The sequence below is a fragment of the Pleurodeles waltl genome, chromosome 3_1, assembly GCF_031143425.1.
Source record: "Pleurodeles waltl isolate 20211129_DDA chromosome 3_1, aPleWal1.hap1.20221129, whole genome shotgun sequence".
NCBI classification, from domain to species: domain Eukaryota; kingdom Metazoa; phylum Chordata; class Amphibia; order Caudata; family Salamandridae; genus Pleurodeles; species Pleurodeles waltl.
Genome location: NC_090440.1, coordinates 291,056,679 through 291,078,076, shown reverse-complemented (window position 1 = coordinate 291,078,076; position 21,398 = coordinate 291,056,679). Strand labels below are relative to the sequence as shown.

Sequence of the window (21,398 nt, the reverse complement as noted above, 5' to 3'; positions counted from 1 at the left end):
GTGACCTATTTAAGCACCCAATCCCTAAAGAGAAGCATCTGTAATCAGTGATCAGTGTCTGAGCTTGTGTGTCCTGATGGAAAGGTACACCCACCATCAGATTCTTTCACTTAGTTAGACCACCATGGAAGAGACTGACTTGCAGCCTGTGATATGGTCAATTTGTCTTCCCAGTGGTTGGAAAGTTGATTCCACTGGTATTCGAGGCATTGCTACAGACAACCCATGTGGAACTATGAAAATGCAAGAGGCTATTGATCCTAGCACAGAAGCAACCTGTCTTGCAGATGGATGATGAGTCTGTAAAGAATGACATTTAAGAGTGACTGATGATAGTCTCTCCTCCGAAGGACACACTTTTGCAGATTTGTGTCCAGTGTTGCTTCCAGGTAGAGCATTCTTTGCACTAGGCATACTTTAGACTTTTTGAAGTTGACACAAAGCCCTAGATTGGTTAGTGTCTTGACACAAATTTGAAAATGTCCCTTTGTCTGCGCTGGAGATGAACTCTTTATCAACAAATCATCTAGGTTAGGATACACAAAGATGTTTTGTTTTCTTAAGAATGCTTCAACCATTGCCATACCTTTTGAGGAGGTATATGGGGCTGATTTTAGGCCTAATGGTAGTACTTGGTACCGATAATGCCAAGATCCCACTTTGAAGCAGAGAAACGCCCAATGTTTCACATGAATTGGAATGTTAAAGTATGCATTTTGAAGGTCTATCACACACACCCAGTCCACTTGATGTAGTTGTGGATAGATATGGTAATGGGACAGTATTCTGAACTTTTCTTTTCATATGTATTTGTTCAGTACTCAGATCTAAGATGGGTCTGAACTCTTGTTTTGGTTGTTTCCTTTTACTAGAAAGTAACAGGAATAAATTCTCAATCCCCTTTGATAGCATGGAACCTCCGTAACTGCCTCTTTCTGTAACGTCTGCAAGAGGTCAAGCTGATACTGTGATGTTTTTACCAAGGAACAGTAGGAGAAGGAGACTTGAAGCGAAGAGAACATTATTCAAGACTCATCTGTCTTTTGTGATTAACTGCCATTCTTCCAAGTGACTGGCAATACTCCCCCACCCCCACAGGAGCTGGTAACGAAGAAGGGGGAACTGATTATTCATTGTTTAGCAGGAGGTTTTCCTACACCTGCAGTTTACTGTTGCGAACATCTCCCTCTAGATTGTTTGCGGGGATGGTACTGTTACCTTGCCTGCTGGTGATGTTGTTGCAAATGAGGGGTTTGAACTCTGTGGAAAATATTGTCTGTCATATAGTCTGTACTGTCTGCAAAATTCCTTCTTCTTTTCCAGACCAACGGCCTTGGGAGTGTCCAATTATGTCTTCATTCTGGAACTCTCTTCATCTGCATGAATGCCAAAGAGCGTGTTGCCTAAGAATGGCAGGTTCATCATTCAATGTTGTGCCTCTGGTTTTAAGCCAGTGGGATGCAGCCAAGATGACCTCCTTGCACAGATGCATGTGAATAATCATGCAGTGCTAGGTCTGATGCATCTTCAACTGCACTTATAATTTGATTAGGCACAGGCTACCTTCATTCAAGATATCATGAATATCTTGTCTGTCCTCCTTGGGCAGTTTTTCAGTGAATCTGGTCAGTAAGTCCCACAGGGACTACCATACCTTCCAAGCAAAGTATAAGCAGATGTTCCCAACATAGTGACTATCTGCTTACTTTCTTTGTCTGGTGGAACCAAAAAAGAAGAAGCTGCACAGTGGGGTTTTGTGCAGCAGCCGCTATCATGGAATTAGGAGGAGGATCGGCTCTTAAAAATAAGGGGTCCTGGTCAGAAGTCTTGCTTTTTTTTTAAGGATCTGAGCTGGGACAGATCTTAGCAATGCTGGAGTAGAAACAATTGCATCTCAGGCTCTAAAAGTCTAGGCACCAGGGGCAGAGGCGGTCTTGGGGCTGTTCTATGATGCAAAGTCTGAAAGATTACAAATGAAGTCCAAGTTTAATTTGGTAGCACCCCTACTCAGAACATCATTGAAAGTCAAGAGATTGTCCACTGGTGACACTCTTGCTGGAGGTGTGTCTGATAATGTAGGAGAATAATCCTGTACTGAAGAGCAAGAAGTTGTAGACCAGGAAAATGCTCTTCGCCTATGCCTAGAAAGCGAGTTAGAAGATCTTCTATATCATGATCTGGAATTAGATGTCGTCTTAGATCTAGACCAATGACCTATAGCACTTCTTGACCTACGAGGAGACATATGTGGGTGTGACTCCAATGAGTCGTGACTTTCGCAGGGATCATAGAAGGTACCAATGGTGAACTTAGGGAGAACCTGGGAGAAGGTGTCCATTTAGGAGATGGCGCATGTGGTTTGACTCTGAAAGAAGAGTATGCTTGTGAGCACTCAGAGTCAGAGGTATAGGCCTTTTCTGTAGACTTTCCAACCACCATGGTGAGATGTTCAACAGTGAATGTGATTTTGATCTTGAAGGCGTGAGCCTATATCCAGCCAAATCCTCTGTTGAAGTTGCAGCATGAGATAGTGCATGCTTGTCTCTCGACATCGATGGGATATGCGGCTGCTTTTCCCTTGACGTTGTGTGAACTTTCTCTACAGACCTTAACAAGTGTCTCTTGGCCGTTGACAGGGAACTTGATGGTGAAGGTTGTATCGACGTCGTTCCATGACACTTCAACGGTGATGAATGCCTCTTGGCTGTTGATGCAGACCTCAACAGCGATGGTGGTCTCAGCGTCGATGAAGGTCTCAACATCGACACATGGTATCTCCTTTCCGGCAATGTGACTCTAGACATCGAGCATCGTGTATGTTCCACTGTCGAGCGGTGAGCCAACCCCACCTTTGGCAGTGTCTTGGACAGTGAACATACTGGGATTTTCCTCAACGCCTTACCTCTTCGATTGGGAAGACGTTTTCGGATGTCTCCCCCAAGATCTTCCTCTGTGTAGGTCTTAGGGGCAAAAGGAAGGCTCTGTGGAGGAAGACTGGTGTTCTTCAAGGCCTCTTAATGATCCTGCGGTTCTTCTCTCCTAATGTCCATGAAGCCTCATCTTCTTTCTGTCCTCGAGGGTGTGCCAGGATAACTTTTGGCAATGAGGACAGGTATCAAGATGATGGGACTCTGGCAGGCAGACAATGCAGACTGAGTGCGGATCAGCCTGAGGCTTCTTTTTCCCACAGGAAGGACATTTCACGAAGAGTGAAGATATATCTTGACAGAAAAAAAAACCTTTTCTGTCAGAAAAATGGTTGTCAGTACTCTAGGTACTGAGTAGAATCAAGAGATGATATTTTTTAAATGTCTGAAAAAGATTTTTTTGAACCCAATTGCCAAAAAAAGAAACAGAGGTCACTTCATTTTTCCGGCTCCTACTGTCACCTGCTTGGCAGGATGGGATACAAGGGGGACTGTGAAGTCCTTAAAGGCACAGTGCCAGTTTTCTATGTTTTGTTTTGAATGGCAGCCTATTGGTTAATGTTTCATAATCCCTTTTACATAAAGGTCTGTGGTACTTTTTCTCTACTCATTGTTTCCGACATGAATTTCTTCATTGCCCATCTATTTAAAATGAAAAATAAATTAATTTGTACTTCTCTAGAGGCTGTATGTATGGACATATACATATATATATATTCAAAGAAAAAAACTAAAGTTACTGGGAAGTTATAGTTAGGCTCACATTTTAAATGTGCAAAACATTAGAAATTTCCCAGTTATAGTTTGAGTTATCTTAAGTAACTATAACTCGAGAAGCGTTGTCCTGACGTCAGTTGGCTACGATGCTGGTGAAGCAGATTCCAAGCTTATTGAAGGTGATTCTGCACCATGAACTCCCACTCGGAATCAAAGCACGGGCTCGGCACCAAGAAATCCAAACCAGGAAAAGAAGAAAATGTCAGTGGGCGATGGAAAGAGCTCCAGTTAATCGCCAAATGTAGTAAACAGTGTGGACACAATATGAGGTAAAATACTGAAGTTTACTGTCCAAACTATTGCCCACAACGAACAGTGTCCGGTCAGCTTGGATTCCTGCATCAACTGACCATTACTGCTGAAATTCTCAATCAAAGGTATCTTCATAACAATCATAAGCAACCTTCCTCAACTCCCTGGAGGAACAAGAGGAATGCAAATAGAGATCTGGAAGTAAGCTTCTAAGTTTTTCACAAGACCATCAAAATAAACTGAGTTGTTAACTGTCAGTGCCCAGCATGCTGGAACTGCAGAAGTCCATGGCGGAAGATAGAGTGCTACAGCGATCTTCCCACTATGTCAAGCTGCATTCTATGGGAACATTTCCCAATTATTGTTTTCTCTTTGAAAAGGAGAAAATGGAAAATGTTCTGGGCAGCAGTGCTGCTTTATAGCTTAACCCCATTTTAATATTCTAATGAGTTTTTATATTTCTTTTATACATGCATATTAAAGAAATAATGGAAAGCAAATGTGACATTTATATAGGCATATTATTTTTTGCTTTGATTTTGAGTTCTTCCTTTTTAAGTGTGTTTCGTGATCCCACGTACACAGAGATATTCAGCGTTTCTGAATACTAATTAAGAAAGCTTACTTTTCCATTTCATTAATCTGAAATGTTTTAACCAGTTTTTGCAAGAAATTACTGCTTTGTTCTTTTGAACCTACAGTGTTGGTATATGTTCTCACTGAGCTGCTATGGGATCACGTGTTTTACATTACGAATTCTGTGTTTTGTCATATCTCTTTTTCCCCACAAAAGGCAGTAAAGGAATAAAATGTGTTAAGCAGAAATCTTGAAGTGAACCATATCCCCGCCAGGTGGTACATTGTTATGGTGGCCAAGTTCATGAAAGTGCAACAGAGCTGAACTAAACAAGCCTGTTTTGAAAGTAGGTGACTAATAGGAAGGGGAAAATATTTTAGACCTCTAAATGTCAGGAGTAGAACCCAGTGGGAAGACAGACCTGAGGCAGAAGAAAGGACTAAAACACACAAGCATGCAAACACACACAGTCTGGTCACAGAACTGAGTAAGAAGATTCGCACCCAAGTCATGCGAAATTAGAAAATACCTATATCTAAGGCTTGAGGGACATCAAAGAAACCATAAATATGCTAGTAGGTTATGATGTAATATGATTGTTGTAGGAACTATAGTTGCTCATTGGCGAAAATCCTCTAAGCGGCTTAGGGAAATTATTCCTATAGGTTACTGATTTCACGTGATAGATTATAAAAATGATAGCTGGTGTCATTAGGCTTCAAATGTAGAAAAGAAGAATGACACACCTGAGTAAAACATTTCAATGTTTTGTTCAAATTATGTTAGAATGGTAAATTGGCATTGGCCTTTTCTCCTGTATGTCCAGCCTTAATACAGATGAAATTCATGTCAACACTTCGTATCAGCGACAAAAAACACCACTGGCACCCAAAAGGCACACATTTAATTCAAATAAGAGAAGTGTACGAAGTGATGCATACAAATGCACACATCTAACGGATGGAGGACCTTATTTGGAGTTGAAGATTCATAAATTATAACCCTGTGACAATATTAATTGAAAAGTACATGGAATACCATGGAAACAATAAATATTAGTTATTTCTATGGATTTAAATAAAATTGCATTATTCAAATACATACTAACATAAGATTAGGTATGGGTATTAGAAAGGCATGTAAATAGTTTAAGTGCAACATTTTTTATAGGGTTAGCATGTGTGTGTGTGTGTGTGTGTGTGTGTTCCTGTTAACCAAAGTGACAGGTTTGGCCTGGCCTGCCAGTTCAGGCTGGACAGTTCCCATGGGGAACATGGTCAAAACTGATATGTATATGGCTGGGTCCAAACTTGGTTGGCATGGTGAGCAAAATAACAATGGATTAATCCCAGATCTGTGACTGGGGGTGAGTGTTTGAAAAGTTTCAGCACTCTGTCCATCATCATTTTGTGCTGCTAAAGTTGCCCTAAGTGGGATGGGTATGCCCAGACTTGGGTCCCGTGCTCACTGTGCTACTGGAATTAAGCTAGCTTGGCTGATGAAGGGTGACACCCTGGAACTGGTCCCAGGATGCTTGTCTCTGGTCCAGGAAGAACCTGGCCTGGCAGTTCAGGTTGGACGGTTTCCATGGGGCACAGGTTCAACTGATTTGCATATAGCGGGGTCCAAACTGGTGCGCAAAGAAAGGAGCCACAGACGACAAGTGTTTGAAAAGTTTCAGCACTCTGTCCATCATCGTTTTGTGTTGCTAAGGTTTACTTAATGAACTGCAAAATGGGATGCATTTAAAAGTGATCCAAATGTATTCAAATGTGGTAAAATGTGCAGTGTTGTACACTATGTTGAAAGGTAAAGTTACACGTGACTGGAGCTATGCAGGTTCACTAGAGTTGCATCTGCAGTATACCCCGAACCCAGCAAGGTTTTATCTCCAGTTAAAAAAATAAAGTGAATTCATTCTTAGTGGAAGTCCACGCACAGTCCTCAGAAAAACGTAAAAGGACTCAGCACTAAACCTGGAGAGTAAAATGATCAGTTGATGTGTCAATAGTTAGATGCAGGTGGTAAAGGCTAAAGCAAAAGGGTGAGCTGGTGTTAAAATATGAAACTGGTCGGAGTTAGTCAACACATTTTGTATCTATCGCTATGGAAAATAAATTTAGGACTCTGTTGAAAAACGATATCGAAAATGATGTGTAATGTTTGTAGACACTTGGGGTCAGTGTCCAGAATCTGTTCTCATACAAGCAAGAGTCAGCAAACAAGACTAGATTTCGCCATAGAAAATAGCTCAACATTGCCCCTTCTCTCATGCCAGCCAACAGCCAGTGAGTACCAAGCCAGGGAAATACATTGGTATGAAGGATGAACTGACTTGGAAGGTTCTTAGGACCCAGAAGAGAGTGGGCATCTGAGGTTTTTAGCTGTAGCTGCGCACAGTAAAGGGTGGATCTTTAGACACTGGGTGCCTGAGACACTACAGACGACACTGGAAGGAGAGAAGACTTTCCCACTGGAGTCAGAAAAGAGGGCACTTGGAGAAGATATTTAGGTTGTAGAACTGGGCAAAGCTGGAGAGCCAGGCTGGTGAGAGTGGAAAAGAAGATTTAAGTGAGAGAAAGTTGAGATCTTACAGTTTAAAAAAGGAGATGGACCTGAATGAAGTTGCAGCTCAGGGAGAGGAGAGATAAGCTAGAAAGGGAGTGCTGTAAATGAATGAAGTGTAAGAGCGCTTGTATGCCATAACAACACATTTTCACATCAACCTACACAAAATTATATCTTGAATATATACTACAGTTTGATCATCAAGGTATGAATAGATTGACTATTCTTAATTCAATATACTTTGACACAACATTTAGGTAGTTATAGTTAGGACCGTGTTTCCATAGAAAAAACGTTTTTTTGACTTGCCTATATCTGAGGCAACGTTTAATGAATTTTCACGAAATTTCCCCCAAAAAGTGCCCCAGTGATTCTTGTTGTGCACGGCAAGTTTCAGGTTGATCTGTCAAGCGGGGGACGAGAAAAAAGGGGGGAGGGTAAAAAAAAAAAAAAAAAAAAGTGGTGTTTGCTATGTTAATTCCCATAGGACCTTTAGACACGACTACCCAAACCACTGGACGGAATTACACCAAATTTGGGCAGAAAGATAGCAGATTACTTTTTTGCTTATTTGCTGTTAATCCGTCCAGTAGTTTTTGAGATATTAAAGGGAAAATACATTTGTATATCTAGGTACGCGGATCCTTCGCGATGTATTTGCGAATAATGACAAGCTTGTGCAAAGAAATGCAGAGCTCTTATTTGAAAAAAGACAAGGGGCCAGGGTAGAGTCACTCTGACCCCTTAGCGCTGGTGCTGGGGTTCCCAGGGACCCACCCAGGGCTACAAAAAACAGGTGTGCAAATTTGTGGAAAAAAAATAAAAAACACAAGCGCAGGCTCCTGCAATTGTTATTTACAAGCCCCTGGTGGGCCTGATCCCAGGGCCATTCACAATTTCTATACAAGGGTGCCCCTCCCCCACCGCCCTGGGAACCACCACCTCTCAGGGGCTAAAGACTTAGCAATGCTGGGGGGCCACGCGCCCCCTGCAGCCCCAGGGACCACCACCTCCCTGGGGCACTTTCCTAATTGAGTGCAGGTGGGGCTCCGTGCTCCTTCCCCCCCCCCCCCAAGCCCTTGGGACCGCCACCTCCCCGGGGCTATTTGCATGCTGGAGAGGGCACGCGCCCCCCTCATGGAGCCAATGATGGCCCTGGGGATTGCAAACAGAGGAAACTGCTCTCACAGAGAGGGAGCTGCTTTAGCGCAGGGCGTGCATAGCACAGGTTTAGGTGGGTATAGGGGCTGGTTGAAGGGGCTGGCTGGAGGCCAGGACTTGTGGCTAACCCCTGTTGTGCACAGGCTTTGGCTGTGCGCAGCGCTGGTTTGGGTGGTATAGGGGTTGGCTGCAGGCCAGGCCCTGTGGCCAACCTCTGTTGTGCACGGCCCGTGGCCGTGTGCAGCTTAAGGTTGGGTGACTATAGGGTTTGGCTGCAGGCCAATCTCCATTGTGCACGGTTGGGTAGTTATAGGGTTTGGACGCAGGTCCTGTGGGCAACCTCAGCCAAGTACAGCCAAAGACCGTGTGGGGTGTTGGTTGCATTAAAGTATAGTAATGAAAATCACTTTACATTAAAAAAAAACATAGGAATTCACTGAAAAAAACAAAAAACAAAGGTTACAGGGACGTTATTAGTTAAGTCCACATTTTAAATGTACAAAACCATAGAAATTCACCTGTTAGATTTATCTCAAGTAACTATAACTCGTGCCCTAAGGTAACTATAACTCGCGCCCTCCCCCGGCTAATTACTCCAAAAATTACAGCACTCAACATCTTTGATAATATCAATGTAATATTTATAGTAAATATTTTGGCGGCAAAAACTGCATGGCAGGGGCACCCTACTGCACTAATTGTCAGCTAATTAAAGTACTTCTAAGTCAGGTAGTTGTCAACGATATTTCGAATCATGTCTTGTTAAAGGTTCACCCTCAGGACGAAAGTAGGATGTAACTGTGCACAAAGAGTAACTGATAATGTAGATTGCCAGTGAATAAAATTCTGGTAAACTCTAAATGCTCATGTTATACTGTAAAGTTGCATAATCAGTAAAGCTGCGCTGAATTGGTCCACAAAGCAGTTCCATGGCCAGCAAGGTCCCGCTGTTAGCATGTGGTCATTCAGAGTAGGACAAAAGAATAGGAAAATGGTGTGGGAAAATACAAGCGCTTTCAAACTCACACTTTTGCAAATGCGAGTGCCAGAAGGCCATGTAACAGAAATTTATGAATCCAGGCTGGCAACAGAAGACAATTTGGTAAGGCGTCAGGAGAAAACTCTTCTTAAGGAGGAGCATTTGCAGCAGCGATCTGGTCCAGAAAGAGAATCAAGCCAATGTATTCATCCCACCATCCATTAGGCTTGTCCTTCTACAATTGCTATGGAAAATGCACTATTAAATTTGTACATTGCTGAGCACATATTTCCTGCCAACTGCATTGCTAATACTTTATCCTTAACATATTACTTGTTCATCTAGTGTTCAGTGCTCTGAAACCTGCGATTTAAAGGAACTACTTTTTCCACCGCAGTTTTCTGTTGCTGGGGTGTGGCCCCACGGTAGGCCCAGAGATTACTATCCACATTTTTAGAATACATTCTATTATAGTACTGTGTTCTATTGTGTCTTGAACTCTAGTACATACAAACACCTACTTAGGTCAATGAATAGATAAACAGAGTCACAAGTAGCTCACGATATTGAAGAGGATAATAGCTGTCCGTTTGTGTTCATTAAGGCCAATATCCTTCTAATGTTTGTACTGCTCTTGTGGATATAATATTTTATTAGCAATTGTGTAGGAGGTTGCGTATATAAAATTATCTTATAGTGGAAAAGTGGAAACAACTATATATTATTATATATATATATATACACACATATATATATACACATACATATATATATATACACACACACACACACACACACATATACTGATATATATAATTGTTTCCACTTTTCCACTATAAGAGAATTTTATAATTGTGCTGTGAGTGGATAAGTTCTCAGAGAAGCCAAAGTTTTATTAAGGAGTGGCTGTGTAACAACCGTATGCTTTTGGTAAATGGGGGGTAGTCTTTTGTGCAGCAGCATGATAATGATACCTGCAATGTTCATGGCAGGGATTTGTAGGAATTCTGTACTGTAAGTTGCTAGACATGGACTTACAAGCTGCTTGGAATGTTTGATTTTATTTGTTGATTTGATCACTTCCTCAGTTCACATAAGCTTGAACTTGGTGAAGGATACTTCTCAGCAAAATGGGAGATTACGTAGGCAGGAGGCATGATCTTGATAGTTTGCTTCAGACTCACTAGTCTTTGCTTTTTTTCCCCATTTGGAAAACAACAGCTGGTCTTCATTGTGTTGTTCATGATTTTAGATGAGTCAGTTCATAGAACATAAAGAAAATTCTCTTTATCCATGTGGCGCTTCATTGATACAGATAGCTAAGCTTTTTCTCTTAGTTCTTTCTTCTTCCTTCTGTATTAACTATGCCTAAGCAGTGTACATCTTGTCCTGTCCAAATTATTGTTTGATCAGCTCCAGGTTTCGTACCATTCTGGCCAAGAGGAAACTGTTGTTGTTCAAGGGGCACTATGGTCATGATCTGGGTGTTGATTTTTAACCAAAAAGCACTGTAGAACCAGGATATTGCAAATTAAAATATACTTAAATTAATGTTATTTCCCATATTACACATTCCAATGTTTATTTAACCAAGTTTTCAGTCAACATGGTTGTTTCATTGTTTTTTAATGTTATCCATCTTCGTATAAACACGTTTTACGTGTCTCTGAGCTCCGATAGATAATATGAAAAACATGACAACATCTATGGTATACATTGTGTTTGCTGCTCTAACTTTTGCAGCCCGTTACTAGTTAGATGATCCTGCTCAAGGCAGGCACTAGTCAAAGAAAGTAGACATAAGGCAAATGGAACTGTGTTAATGGTTACGTACTGGAACGACAGCATGTGCATGTTAAACAAAATTTAAATTGTTGTTTCAGTTTACAACAACGTGTAAGGATTTAGTCCAAAAGACACACCTCTAAGGGGCAGTCTTCCACATTTATCCAGTTGTTTTCTACTCTAACATTTGGTAATTCCTTAAGCTATATGAACGTTTTACTCAATAATTTAAAATGTAAATAATATTTAAACTGAATTGGTCGTTAAGTGACTATGCCTACCCTGATGAAGTGTACTCAAAGTTGACACTGTAGGACGAAACACAATGTAATTACTATGGATGTGCTTCTTCCTCTATAATGAATTACTTATTTTAAGCTACAGTGTATATTCCAAGGCCACCACACTTAAAATGAACGTTTGTATCTGATTCATTTGAAAACATGATCATATGATAAAATAAATGATTAGTGAGACCATTAGTGTGACGAGAAACTTGCAAATGTAATGCATGAGTGCAAGAGACATTTTTATTGGTTTCAATATAGAAATTGGCAAGTACTGACTTGCTTGAATATATACAAGCTACTTACTCTTCTGGGACACTGTTAACTAATACCTTTGTCCCACAGACATAGGAGGTGGTGGGTGCCCATGCAACTGTTTAACAATACTAAGAGGGCCATTGTCGGAATTCGTAATGACTGATTATTGGAAACTATTCCATTAGGATGTTGAAAAGTATATATTCAGAGGTTTATCATTGTAGCTAAACTGATTAGTGCAAAAATAATGTGTGCATGCGCTCTGTCAGCTAATGCCACAAATGTGTTGCCAGAGAGAAAATCCTTTGATTTAGATATGAATTGTGCTTCTGATATAATTCATTCGCTTTACCAAAGATTCAATTAACTTTTTTCGCTGGACGTAACAGATAGAAATGTTCTAATAATTTTTGGGACACAATTATGTTTCTCTACAGCAACAGAACCATCCACCACAGGGTTGTCATTGAATGAATAATGGTATGGACTAAAGAACAACTGAACTTTACACCAGCATCAGCAATAATCTCTTTAAAAGCAGCTTAATGGCCTTTCAACTTATCCACCATAGAACCATACCTTTGAGCAGTCTTCAATGGTTTTGTGTAGGTTTCGCAGCTTCAGGTGGCAGGCTGATCGATTCAGGTACAATCCTGGAATCTTGCTGTTCAATCTTATAGCCAGGCTATAGGCATTAATAGCTGCAAGGTAGTTTCCTAAAGCAAACAACTTGCTACGAAAATTAAAGGAAAAAATAAAACATATGTTTAGAATTGCCCAGTGGGTATAAACACAGAAAGACATGAACCAAATATGATTGCATTATGACAAACAAAATACGTTAACATGAGCAGCGTAGAAAGGGACATGCCATAGAAACTGGAAATATGGATGTGTGACATAAGAAGCCATTTGTATTATACAATTTAGTTTTTTCAATGTGGAACTGAGGACTGTGCTACATTAATTACCTCTGGAAAACGTTTTTGGGCCCTGCTATGACTTCAGAAAAAGAGTAAAGTTGATGTGCAGACAAAGTTTGGAGTCCGTCTCAAGTCTCAAAGACTTTAAAGAAGACTGCAAAATGTGTTTGTTGTTTTAAGTGTGTGTGTGCTTGTCCGGGTGTCAGAGGGCACAATGTGAACCTTTTACCCATGCAGAGAATTGTGAATGCATGTTCAATATCATCGTTCAGGTCCTCTAAGACAGGAATAACAGCAGTACTGCCAAACCTCTGGCTTAAAAGGGTACTGGACCAAGAACAAGCACTTTGAATCACCCACTCTCTACCACGGCAAAAGGCATGCCAGCTGGCTGGACCACTTACCCAGGCAACTAGACAGAGCCTCCATATCAAATGTCAGAGAGATAGAGATACCCACATTTTCGAGAATGGGAGTCCACTGCACTGAGGTTTGTTTTCTTCTTGCCTGATTCTCTGGAGTTAGGCCCCCTAGCACAATAAATAGTTAAACCGGACTAGTGGTCCAGAAGAAACTCCAAAGTTCTGTTCTTCTCAGAACATCATGCATATCAAAGTTGCTCTTCTCCAGATTATTTCCTTTTTGCTCTCCCTCCTACATTAAAGGTCTGTTAAAGAGTACAGAGATGGCAACTATACAAAGAGAGATAAGGATGCTGTATCATACAAGCAGAAACAGACAAAAGATGCACACAGACACAAAATACTGATGGTACAGGAGACAATGCATCTGCATTGATAACAACAAGGATCTAAGTCCAGATCTCCTAAATGAAGTTTCCTAACTATTCTATGCAGAGCCTTGTAATAAAAGGTAGAAATCATAACGAAAGTAGGCCAATGTCCAAATTCCATCCCCAGGTTGTTGGCAGGCTACTTATTAAAGTGAACCTTATCAACATTGACTAAGCACTACATCGACAAACACAATCTTATCAAGAAACGTACATGCAAGCCTTTGTAATAGAAGTCATGACCTGCACAAGGACCATGAAAAGCATAACTTGCACACCAAATGCAATGCTTATGACAATCACAATATTTATGTCGATAAATGACAACAACTAAAGCAAAATGTAATTAAACAACAACACATTCTCAAACTAATAAATGTTACATTGTTAGTTGTCCCTTTCAAAGTGGTAGATAGAACGTGAAATGCAATCTGATTTGTAAGATGATCTACATTTGTGACTTCATCGGTTTCATTAAGTATGAGGTCATAAGCATTACAATTTATGGTTTGCATGTATTGTTATAAATCGTGGTCCTACATAACTTGCAAATGTAATTGATTTTTCGGTTTTAATTAGTAACCAAAACTGCATGTTAAACTGTGTTTTTTAATTTATTCCTAAGGTGCTTTAAACAAATTTAAAGTGACAACCAAAACTAACCAGAACTTCACTTTAAACTTTGTCTTAAGTATGTTTGTCTTAAGTATGGTACGAAAAGATGAATTCCTTAGTACTAAAAGCAGATTTAAGTCACAAGTGTAATACCGCAAGCAAGGTATTCTCTAGAAATCTCAAATTCAAACATCACATAAAAGTAATTTAAGAGCCTTCCTAATAGGTTTTAGTTTCTTTATATTCTAAACATACATAGGAAAAGAGAGGTAGAAAACACACTTTAAAAATACAATCCAACAATGAAAAGCTGATCGTGATAACTTACTTCCCTTTCTCCTTCAACCACTCAGGGTTCTTTTCCTCTTCCTTCAGATCGTCTAACTCGGAATCCACCACATTAAGAGCCCTTCGAGCCTCTGCTTGTTTATGGAGCCACTGTGGTTAAAGAATATGAAACCGGACGTTGGTCACCCTTTTCGGGAGCAAAAATAAATATATACATCTACTATCATCTCATTGTCACCAAAGGTTTGGGGTAAATGAACGACCCTGGATCAGTGTGAATGCTGGCTCCAAAACTGCCCTCCTTACTAATGACTGCTATTACAGGTTGGCTTATAAGTGCCAGAATAAAACACTGAGGACCCAGTTGAGTCACCAATCTAGCCAGGTCTGGGCATAGTTGCTTTGTTTCTAAAATAAGTTGATGCAAGCTACTCTCTACAGTTGGTAATGTGCATCTGGTTATGTCTGGCGTCAAGGGCAGAAAGAGGCTGCGTGGCAGTACCCTGTGTGGGTAGTACTGTTTACAACCAATGTCCCAGGGCTACTATTACTATTGTATTGCAATTGGATAACCAAGGTGAAACCACTCATTCATTGTGGGCACTTGACTGTACAGTTGTACTAAATTCCAGTAGTCAAGAACTCTAGGAGGAGTTAGGCAACAGTGCTTAAAACGCGCTGGACGATGCAGGTGGTGGGCACTGGATTTCATTTTTAGGGACTTATTTTTCATCATTAGACTTTTGATCAGGGCCCAAGATCAAGCGAGAAAAAGAACGAAAAGTGAGTAATAATAAGGAAAAGAAAGAAAGGAAAGAGTGACAAAAGGGGAAAGCATGGATGAAAAACCCATAAGAGTGAGAAAGAGACAGGAAGTGTAGAGTGGTGAAAGAAAGAGTTGAAGTAATATCAAAACTAGTCAACTTTGGTATTCAGCAAGACCAACTACTGGCTCTTAAGAAACTATTAAGCTGTAATAGGCATTGCACTCGAATAGAGCATGGTACAGTAAATAACTCACAGTACACAAATTGTCCAGTTAATGCTCTAAGATACTTAGCTCCATTTCATTTTTTTAGGTCTGGCATTAGGCAAGACGTTTTGATTTTACTCACATAATGTATCTAATCAACGTACACACGGGAACATTGAGCCTGCCCTCTTCATCCACTGGTTTGTTGTGTCATTCACCTTCTGGATTCCATTCACTCCAGCATACACAATGGGGCAATAGCTTAACCTACTTCAGCCATTGGCTAGCTTCGCCGTAAGTGACAGCATTCTGTTCTTTCACAGGGAGCACATGTTCTCACAGAGTAGTTTCCTTAAATGCAAGGGAATATTATGGCAATGCGGGCTTTTTGGGAGAAAAAACACACTGCTTTTAGCAAATGTTTTTATTTTATATTCACGGGTGCCTAGGAGCTCCCCATTCTGAACTGTAGTGCCGTCTCTTCTGACTCAAAGAACAAAATAAATGAGCTCTGGCAAATATGTTCTCACACTGCAGTGCACGAGTGAGCGTAGCTGCAATAACCAAGGTTTAATAAGTTGTCTCGTAAAGGAAATTCGAGGAAAAAAGCACCGTGTATTTTGCAACATAAGTTTTAAAATGTGTTGGCTGAACAGCAATTGGACTTATGGCCAGTTTTAAAAAGGGAACTGATGGCATATTCCAGCACTGCAGAGTCTACTAGAGTATTACTCCAGCAAAATATCATATATCTAACTATAAACAAAGTATGCGCCAAAAAAAAAAAAAATCCTGGCTGCAGAACCCGAAATTATTAAGAGATGCAATGCTTATCTTGTTCACTGTATCAGACCAAATACATGGGCGTACAAAATCGACCGGTTTGAGAGCATAATGCCCATCAAAACATTTGTTGCATGTTATGTCAGTCTACCTAGGGTGTCGCTAGAATATGCTACAGTACTGCTCAAAATATCAGCCTGTCAGGGTTGTTCAGCGATGCTCAGAAGGTTTTACGGTTTCATTGGGCTATTCAAAATCCCAGGGTTTTATTCAAGGTGCTAGAACAAGTGCAGTTTACTACTTTTCTCTAGACTGTGGTTCTTTTTCCAGGTATTCATGGAAAACAGATGCTGTACCACCAACGGTCCGGTTTGAAAAACATCCTTGCTGCACTGGAGTGCAGACTTTGTTACATCAGCGAATGCTAATGTGTATTGGCAGGTGATGGGACACTGGGGCATGGGTGAACCCTTAAAAGGTACAGTGTAAATGTAATCCTCTGGCTGTGTGGCTTAGGTTTTGCAATGGCTCTGTGTTTCTTTTGGTTTCTTCCATTTTAAAGGAGAAGGTTATGACCGATATTTCTTTCCTTTTTTCATATCTGTTTTATTTTTCCAAATGGGAAATAATTGGTAAATGAACCAAAATGAAACACACTTCATGGCTTATGACTACTGATGGGGATCCCCTTGAAGAGAACCAAACCTACTAAAGTTTGGCGTTGGGTGTTGAGGACTCTCCTTTTCAGGACACACTTACCCACTCAATGCACTTCATAGCCATTTTCTGAAGTTGTAAATATAGTATATTAGTTAATCTGCATTTGGCAGTTTCACTATGTCGTTTTGCTTCCTCTTGGTTACTGACTAGATTAGGTATTGAGGCATACTCAACATTACCTCTCCAAGTGGGAACATGCAGCATTTACTGTTTGAGCCAAAGCAATACAAGTCTGATTCACAAAATGATTCTTAATCCAAATTTCACAAAGTGATACAAAATTGTAATCTGGGAATGCAAACATCAGACCCAGATTCACTGAATCAGGATAGGAGAACACTTAGTCCCAAAGATTGAGATTTGTACTGAAAACTACTGGTCAATATAGTGAACTATCCACACTTGTGTCACTGGTTGAAGTGGGGAATGGTTGTCCCTGGCGGAGGGATACAGGTTGGCCCCTGGAAATGGGGTACTATATGTATGCACAAACATTCCTAATTAAGTTTCCTCATGTAATCTGCAAATCTATCAAACTGCTGAAAAAAATCTAGATGAATGGTCAACTGTGAAAAGTCCACAATCGTTCCTATGTTTTCATGGATGTCAGAAAACCCTGTATATTACATTAAGGAATGTTTCCCATGTGGATAGTAAAATACATTTAAAAAAAAGGTTAAAATGTGGCTGTATGTTTTCACCACACTTCTTCCTGCAGACCACCCACATTTCTGAGAGTCCTCACGATTAAATTCAGGACAGTAAGATTAAGCATATGATTTGTGGAGATGTTCTATTTACTACGAGGATTTTGGTGATTCTCCAAAACTGGGAAAATCTACAGAAATCAGATGTCTGCATTTTTCTCTGAGCCGGATCAGTGATGTTACTAGTATAACTTTCTGAGATGTATTTGGTGGGGACTAGGTATGACTATTATCAGAATCAACAGAACCATTCAGTGTAATCTACTCCCACGTCAAGCAGTGTGAAACACACCCAAGATCTGGCTGGCACCTCTCCTGATGCCAGAGTCTTTGAGTTCAATTTTGAATGCAGCGGAATACAGTGGGGTAGTTATCAGGACAAATTTAGCATGTTTCGCGTTTTTACTGGGCATCTTCCGCAGTTAAATTTCGTCACATTGTATCCTGTGAAATCCCTCAGGAAAAACAGTGGATGTGCTAGAACTATTGCACTACTCAGAATGCCACTCCCTGTAAACATTTCCATCTGGCAAGGATTGTAATTCCCCACTGAACTCACAATCGGCCGTTTTTCCAATGAAGTATTTTGCCTGCCCATGCTGTGATTTCACCTACCTCTTCTTCTTCTGCAATACGAGATTCTCGGATAGCGGTCGGAAACACCCTGGGGGTAAACTGGATTTGAATACTGCCAGCAGAACGAGGAGCCGGAAGAGCTTCTTCCTCCACCTTTTTTGTAAAAATATTGTCCGTTCTCTCACCTGCAAAGACAACATTACAATATATTTTTAAAATGTGTTTGTGTCTTTTAGTGCACAAATCAGTGCACTGATGCAACTGTTACTCATGGCACTTGGGAGAGGCTGTGATCAAAAGTGAGTAACGCAGAACAGTGCAAGATCTTCAAATTATAAGTCTTTTATACCCATGTTTGGTGAGGACTTCCTGATCGACCAAAACTGCAAACGTGCAGACAGCACAATGCCTTAAATGTGAATGATTATGTGGAAAAACAGACACCTTACCTCAGTTCAGTACTTTTATAGTAGGATCCAGACCTACTTAACGTTAGAATAATTTTCACCATGTGATTGTAGAGGGAGAAGGGCTCACACCTATCCTCTCCCACAGCAAGAACAAAATCATCTGGAGCCACCACCCATGTCTGGGGGAGGAGCTAGTACCCTCTTTTTGGACAGTTACCCCCACCTTTTGCCTGCGGTCAGTGTGTTTTGATTGTGTTCACTGGGGTCCTGCTAACCAGGACCCCAGTGACTGTGCTTTCTCCCTCTAAATTTGATTGCTTAGGACTTAGCACACCCCACAATTGGCATACCGTTGCCCCCATGTAAGTAACTAGTATATGGTACTTAGGTACCCAGGGCATTGGGGCACCAGGGGAACCCCATGGGCTGCAGCATGTATTATGCCACCCATGGGACGCCATGTAAAATGTATCTGCAGGCTTGCCTTTGCAGCCTGCGTGAAAAGGTGCATGCACCCTTTCACTACAGGTCACTGTAACCACTGCACCAGGTCACTGTAAGTCACCCCTATGGTAGACCCTCCTAGCCCACAGGACAGGGTTCAAGTACTTGTGTGTGAGGCTGAATGTGCTGCAGAAGGTACTTAAGAAGCCCAAGGCATGAAGAATAATCATAATCAATCACAAAAGGAAAATGAGACAGATTATAGTTTTCCAACAGTCCACAGGAAGAAGTGGAACTAATTTACAGAGCATTCTTAATTAATTACAAGAAGATCGGAGGGTATTCATCTGCTTAATTAATGATAGCAAGCTGTCAAAGACAAACCAGAGGTTCCCTGCAGATTTAACATGGACAGAGTTGCAAATCAGCTCTGATGGCAACCAGCGAGGTGACCAAAGAGGAGAGGACCATAGTGTGATCGGATGTTGAAAACCAAAAACCGGGACATTAAACAAACATAGATGAAGGACTACATTTTTATATGAGCTGAGAGGCACAACATAACTTAAATGCCAGTGCGCATCAACATAGAAACACAGCCAATGAGACACTAAGGAAGCAAACTAAAAGCAACTTTTAAACCTAGAGGCGTGGGTGTTGTTTAAATTGTGCTCAGAAAATAGTTGATCATCGCTCCCTCACCAGCGCCTTGAGACCCCACGGTGAGAAGCTGCATTATACAAATAACTAATTGATTGATTGAGCTGCAAACTTGTCCTGCCTTTGAGCACATATTATATAAATTACCTCTCAATGTTTTCAGACTATCTTCCCTAATAAAAAAAAAAAATGTAAAAAAAAAAAAAAAAAAAAAAAAAAAAGAGAACGGAACATGAGCTAAGTTTCTCAAAATCTGCCAGGACAGCTGATAAAAAGCTGGGACTGTCCTAGAAAATCCAGCGCACCTGGTCACCCTAGAAGACCAACAAAAAATTAGGACCTCCTTTTTCCCTACATTACATTTCAAGACATTAGTGCTCATCCAACTTGTATCAGTGAAACAGTTGTAAAAAGTATCTTGCAGGGTCACCAAAGCTTTGCTGAAGGAGATAATAAGTTGTTTCAGAAACGCCAAAATTAAGACAACTGGGGGGAGGTGGTAAGATATATTAAAAAGCATGTGGCTCAGGTAAATACACTGATCTACCCCACAGATAGTTAATTTAGACATTTAGAAATAGAGATGAAGAAAAAACATCAGAAAGCAGTCAGTTAAGAAAGATGAATGTAGCCCTTAATGCCAGAAGGATAAGTGTAGCACTGCCGTTGCCATCCAATATCATTCTTAAGTTGTCCAAAATGGCTTGAAAAGCTACTACAGTGATGTGAAGTAGATGGTAACCAGCTTGAGTTGTTTTCTAAAATGAAACTGTGACCTGTCAACTGAATTCCCTTTCAAGAATCTTTGCAGGCATGGAAGTAAAGCGATAGTCCGATAATTACTTAATATCCAAAATTCAGTAAATACTTTTTCAACAAGTCAGCGACACAGGAAAAACCCATAGACGAGTTGCAGAGAAGTTGGAGCAACGGCCTTTTAGAGCTATGGTCAGGACATGGTTACTTAGGACAGACTAATATAATGAAGCAGGAGTAATACACTGTGGCATCCAGGATGAGATGAGTAAAATTAGAAAGTGTTGTAGAAGGGAGAAGCAAGAAGCCGGAGGAAGATTTCTTCCTCCAGAAGATTTCTTGCACAAAATAAACAGAAAGAGAAATACAAGTCTATTGAGAGGGTGTATTGAAATTAAGTATGTTTGACCACTGACTTTGTGTTTCACCACTGTGCATATTAGTTGTTCAATGTTCACCAGTAGCACATTACATTTTGTATTCAGTTTAGCTGCCTATTGGCTTTAACGTGGCATTAGACATTACATTCTGTATTCAGTTTAGCTGCCTATTGGCTTCATCGTGGCGTTAGACATTGCAGTTGAGACATTGCAGATGAGCTGTGTTTTCCACATGGTAAACCAAGCTTGAGTTTTTCGTATTTTCTCTCATCGAACGCTAGCATGATAAGGAAGCGCATATTTTGTGTTTTTCTCTAGTGCGGCTTTGGGAGAGACAGCCTTGAAAACTTGGCCAACTTTCGACGGTGTTTCTTCCAACTCTGACCTACAGTAACCAGCATGTTTTGAATATTATAAAAGGTGACAATGGGCAGCAGTGAGGGGGGATTTTCCGAGACTTCAGTCAGGAGTGGACGTCAACTGCCAGACCTGTCCTGTGAGAGTGGAAAATCTCTTTCTCGCAGTTGAACAGGGGTCATCAACTTGCTGGCATGAGAAAGATGACGAGCAGTGATAGGCCCTACAGTGATGAATTTGGACTTTTATTCTTTGCTTGATAGTTATGCTATAGTATAATCACATATATTTGCTGTGTACATTGCAATTGAGAATCACTGATATATTTTCCTTCAATTGCTGTGACTATTTTTAAACGTGTGCCTCCAACCTACTAATCTCTCTCAGGAACCTTGTGGTGAAGTAATAATAAATGTCTTCTTTAAACTAAGAAGTGCATTCC

At 40.6% G+C, this 21,398-nt stretch overlaps 1 protein-coding gene across 1 annotated transcript in view; it reads right to left on the bottom strand.

Moving 5' to 3' along the window:
- Positions 1–21,398, bottom strand: part of DNAAF4 (dynein axonemal assembly factor 4) — a 165,754-nt gene that overhangs the window by 48,659 nt on the left and 95,697 nt on the right. Inside the window, exons 5-7 of the mRNA XM_069222427.1 lie at positions 17,989–18,134; positions 14,231–14,340; positions 12,151–12,304 (exon numbers count right to left, since the gene is read on the bottom strand). Coding sequence (XP_069078528.1) covers positions 12,151–12,304; positions 14,231–14,340; positions 17,989–18,134 — 410 coding nt within the window. The remainder of the gene's footprint in view (positions 1–12,150; positions 12,305–14,230; positions 14,341–17,988; positions 18,135–21,398) is intronic.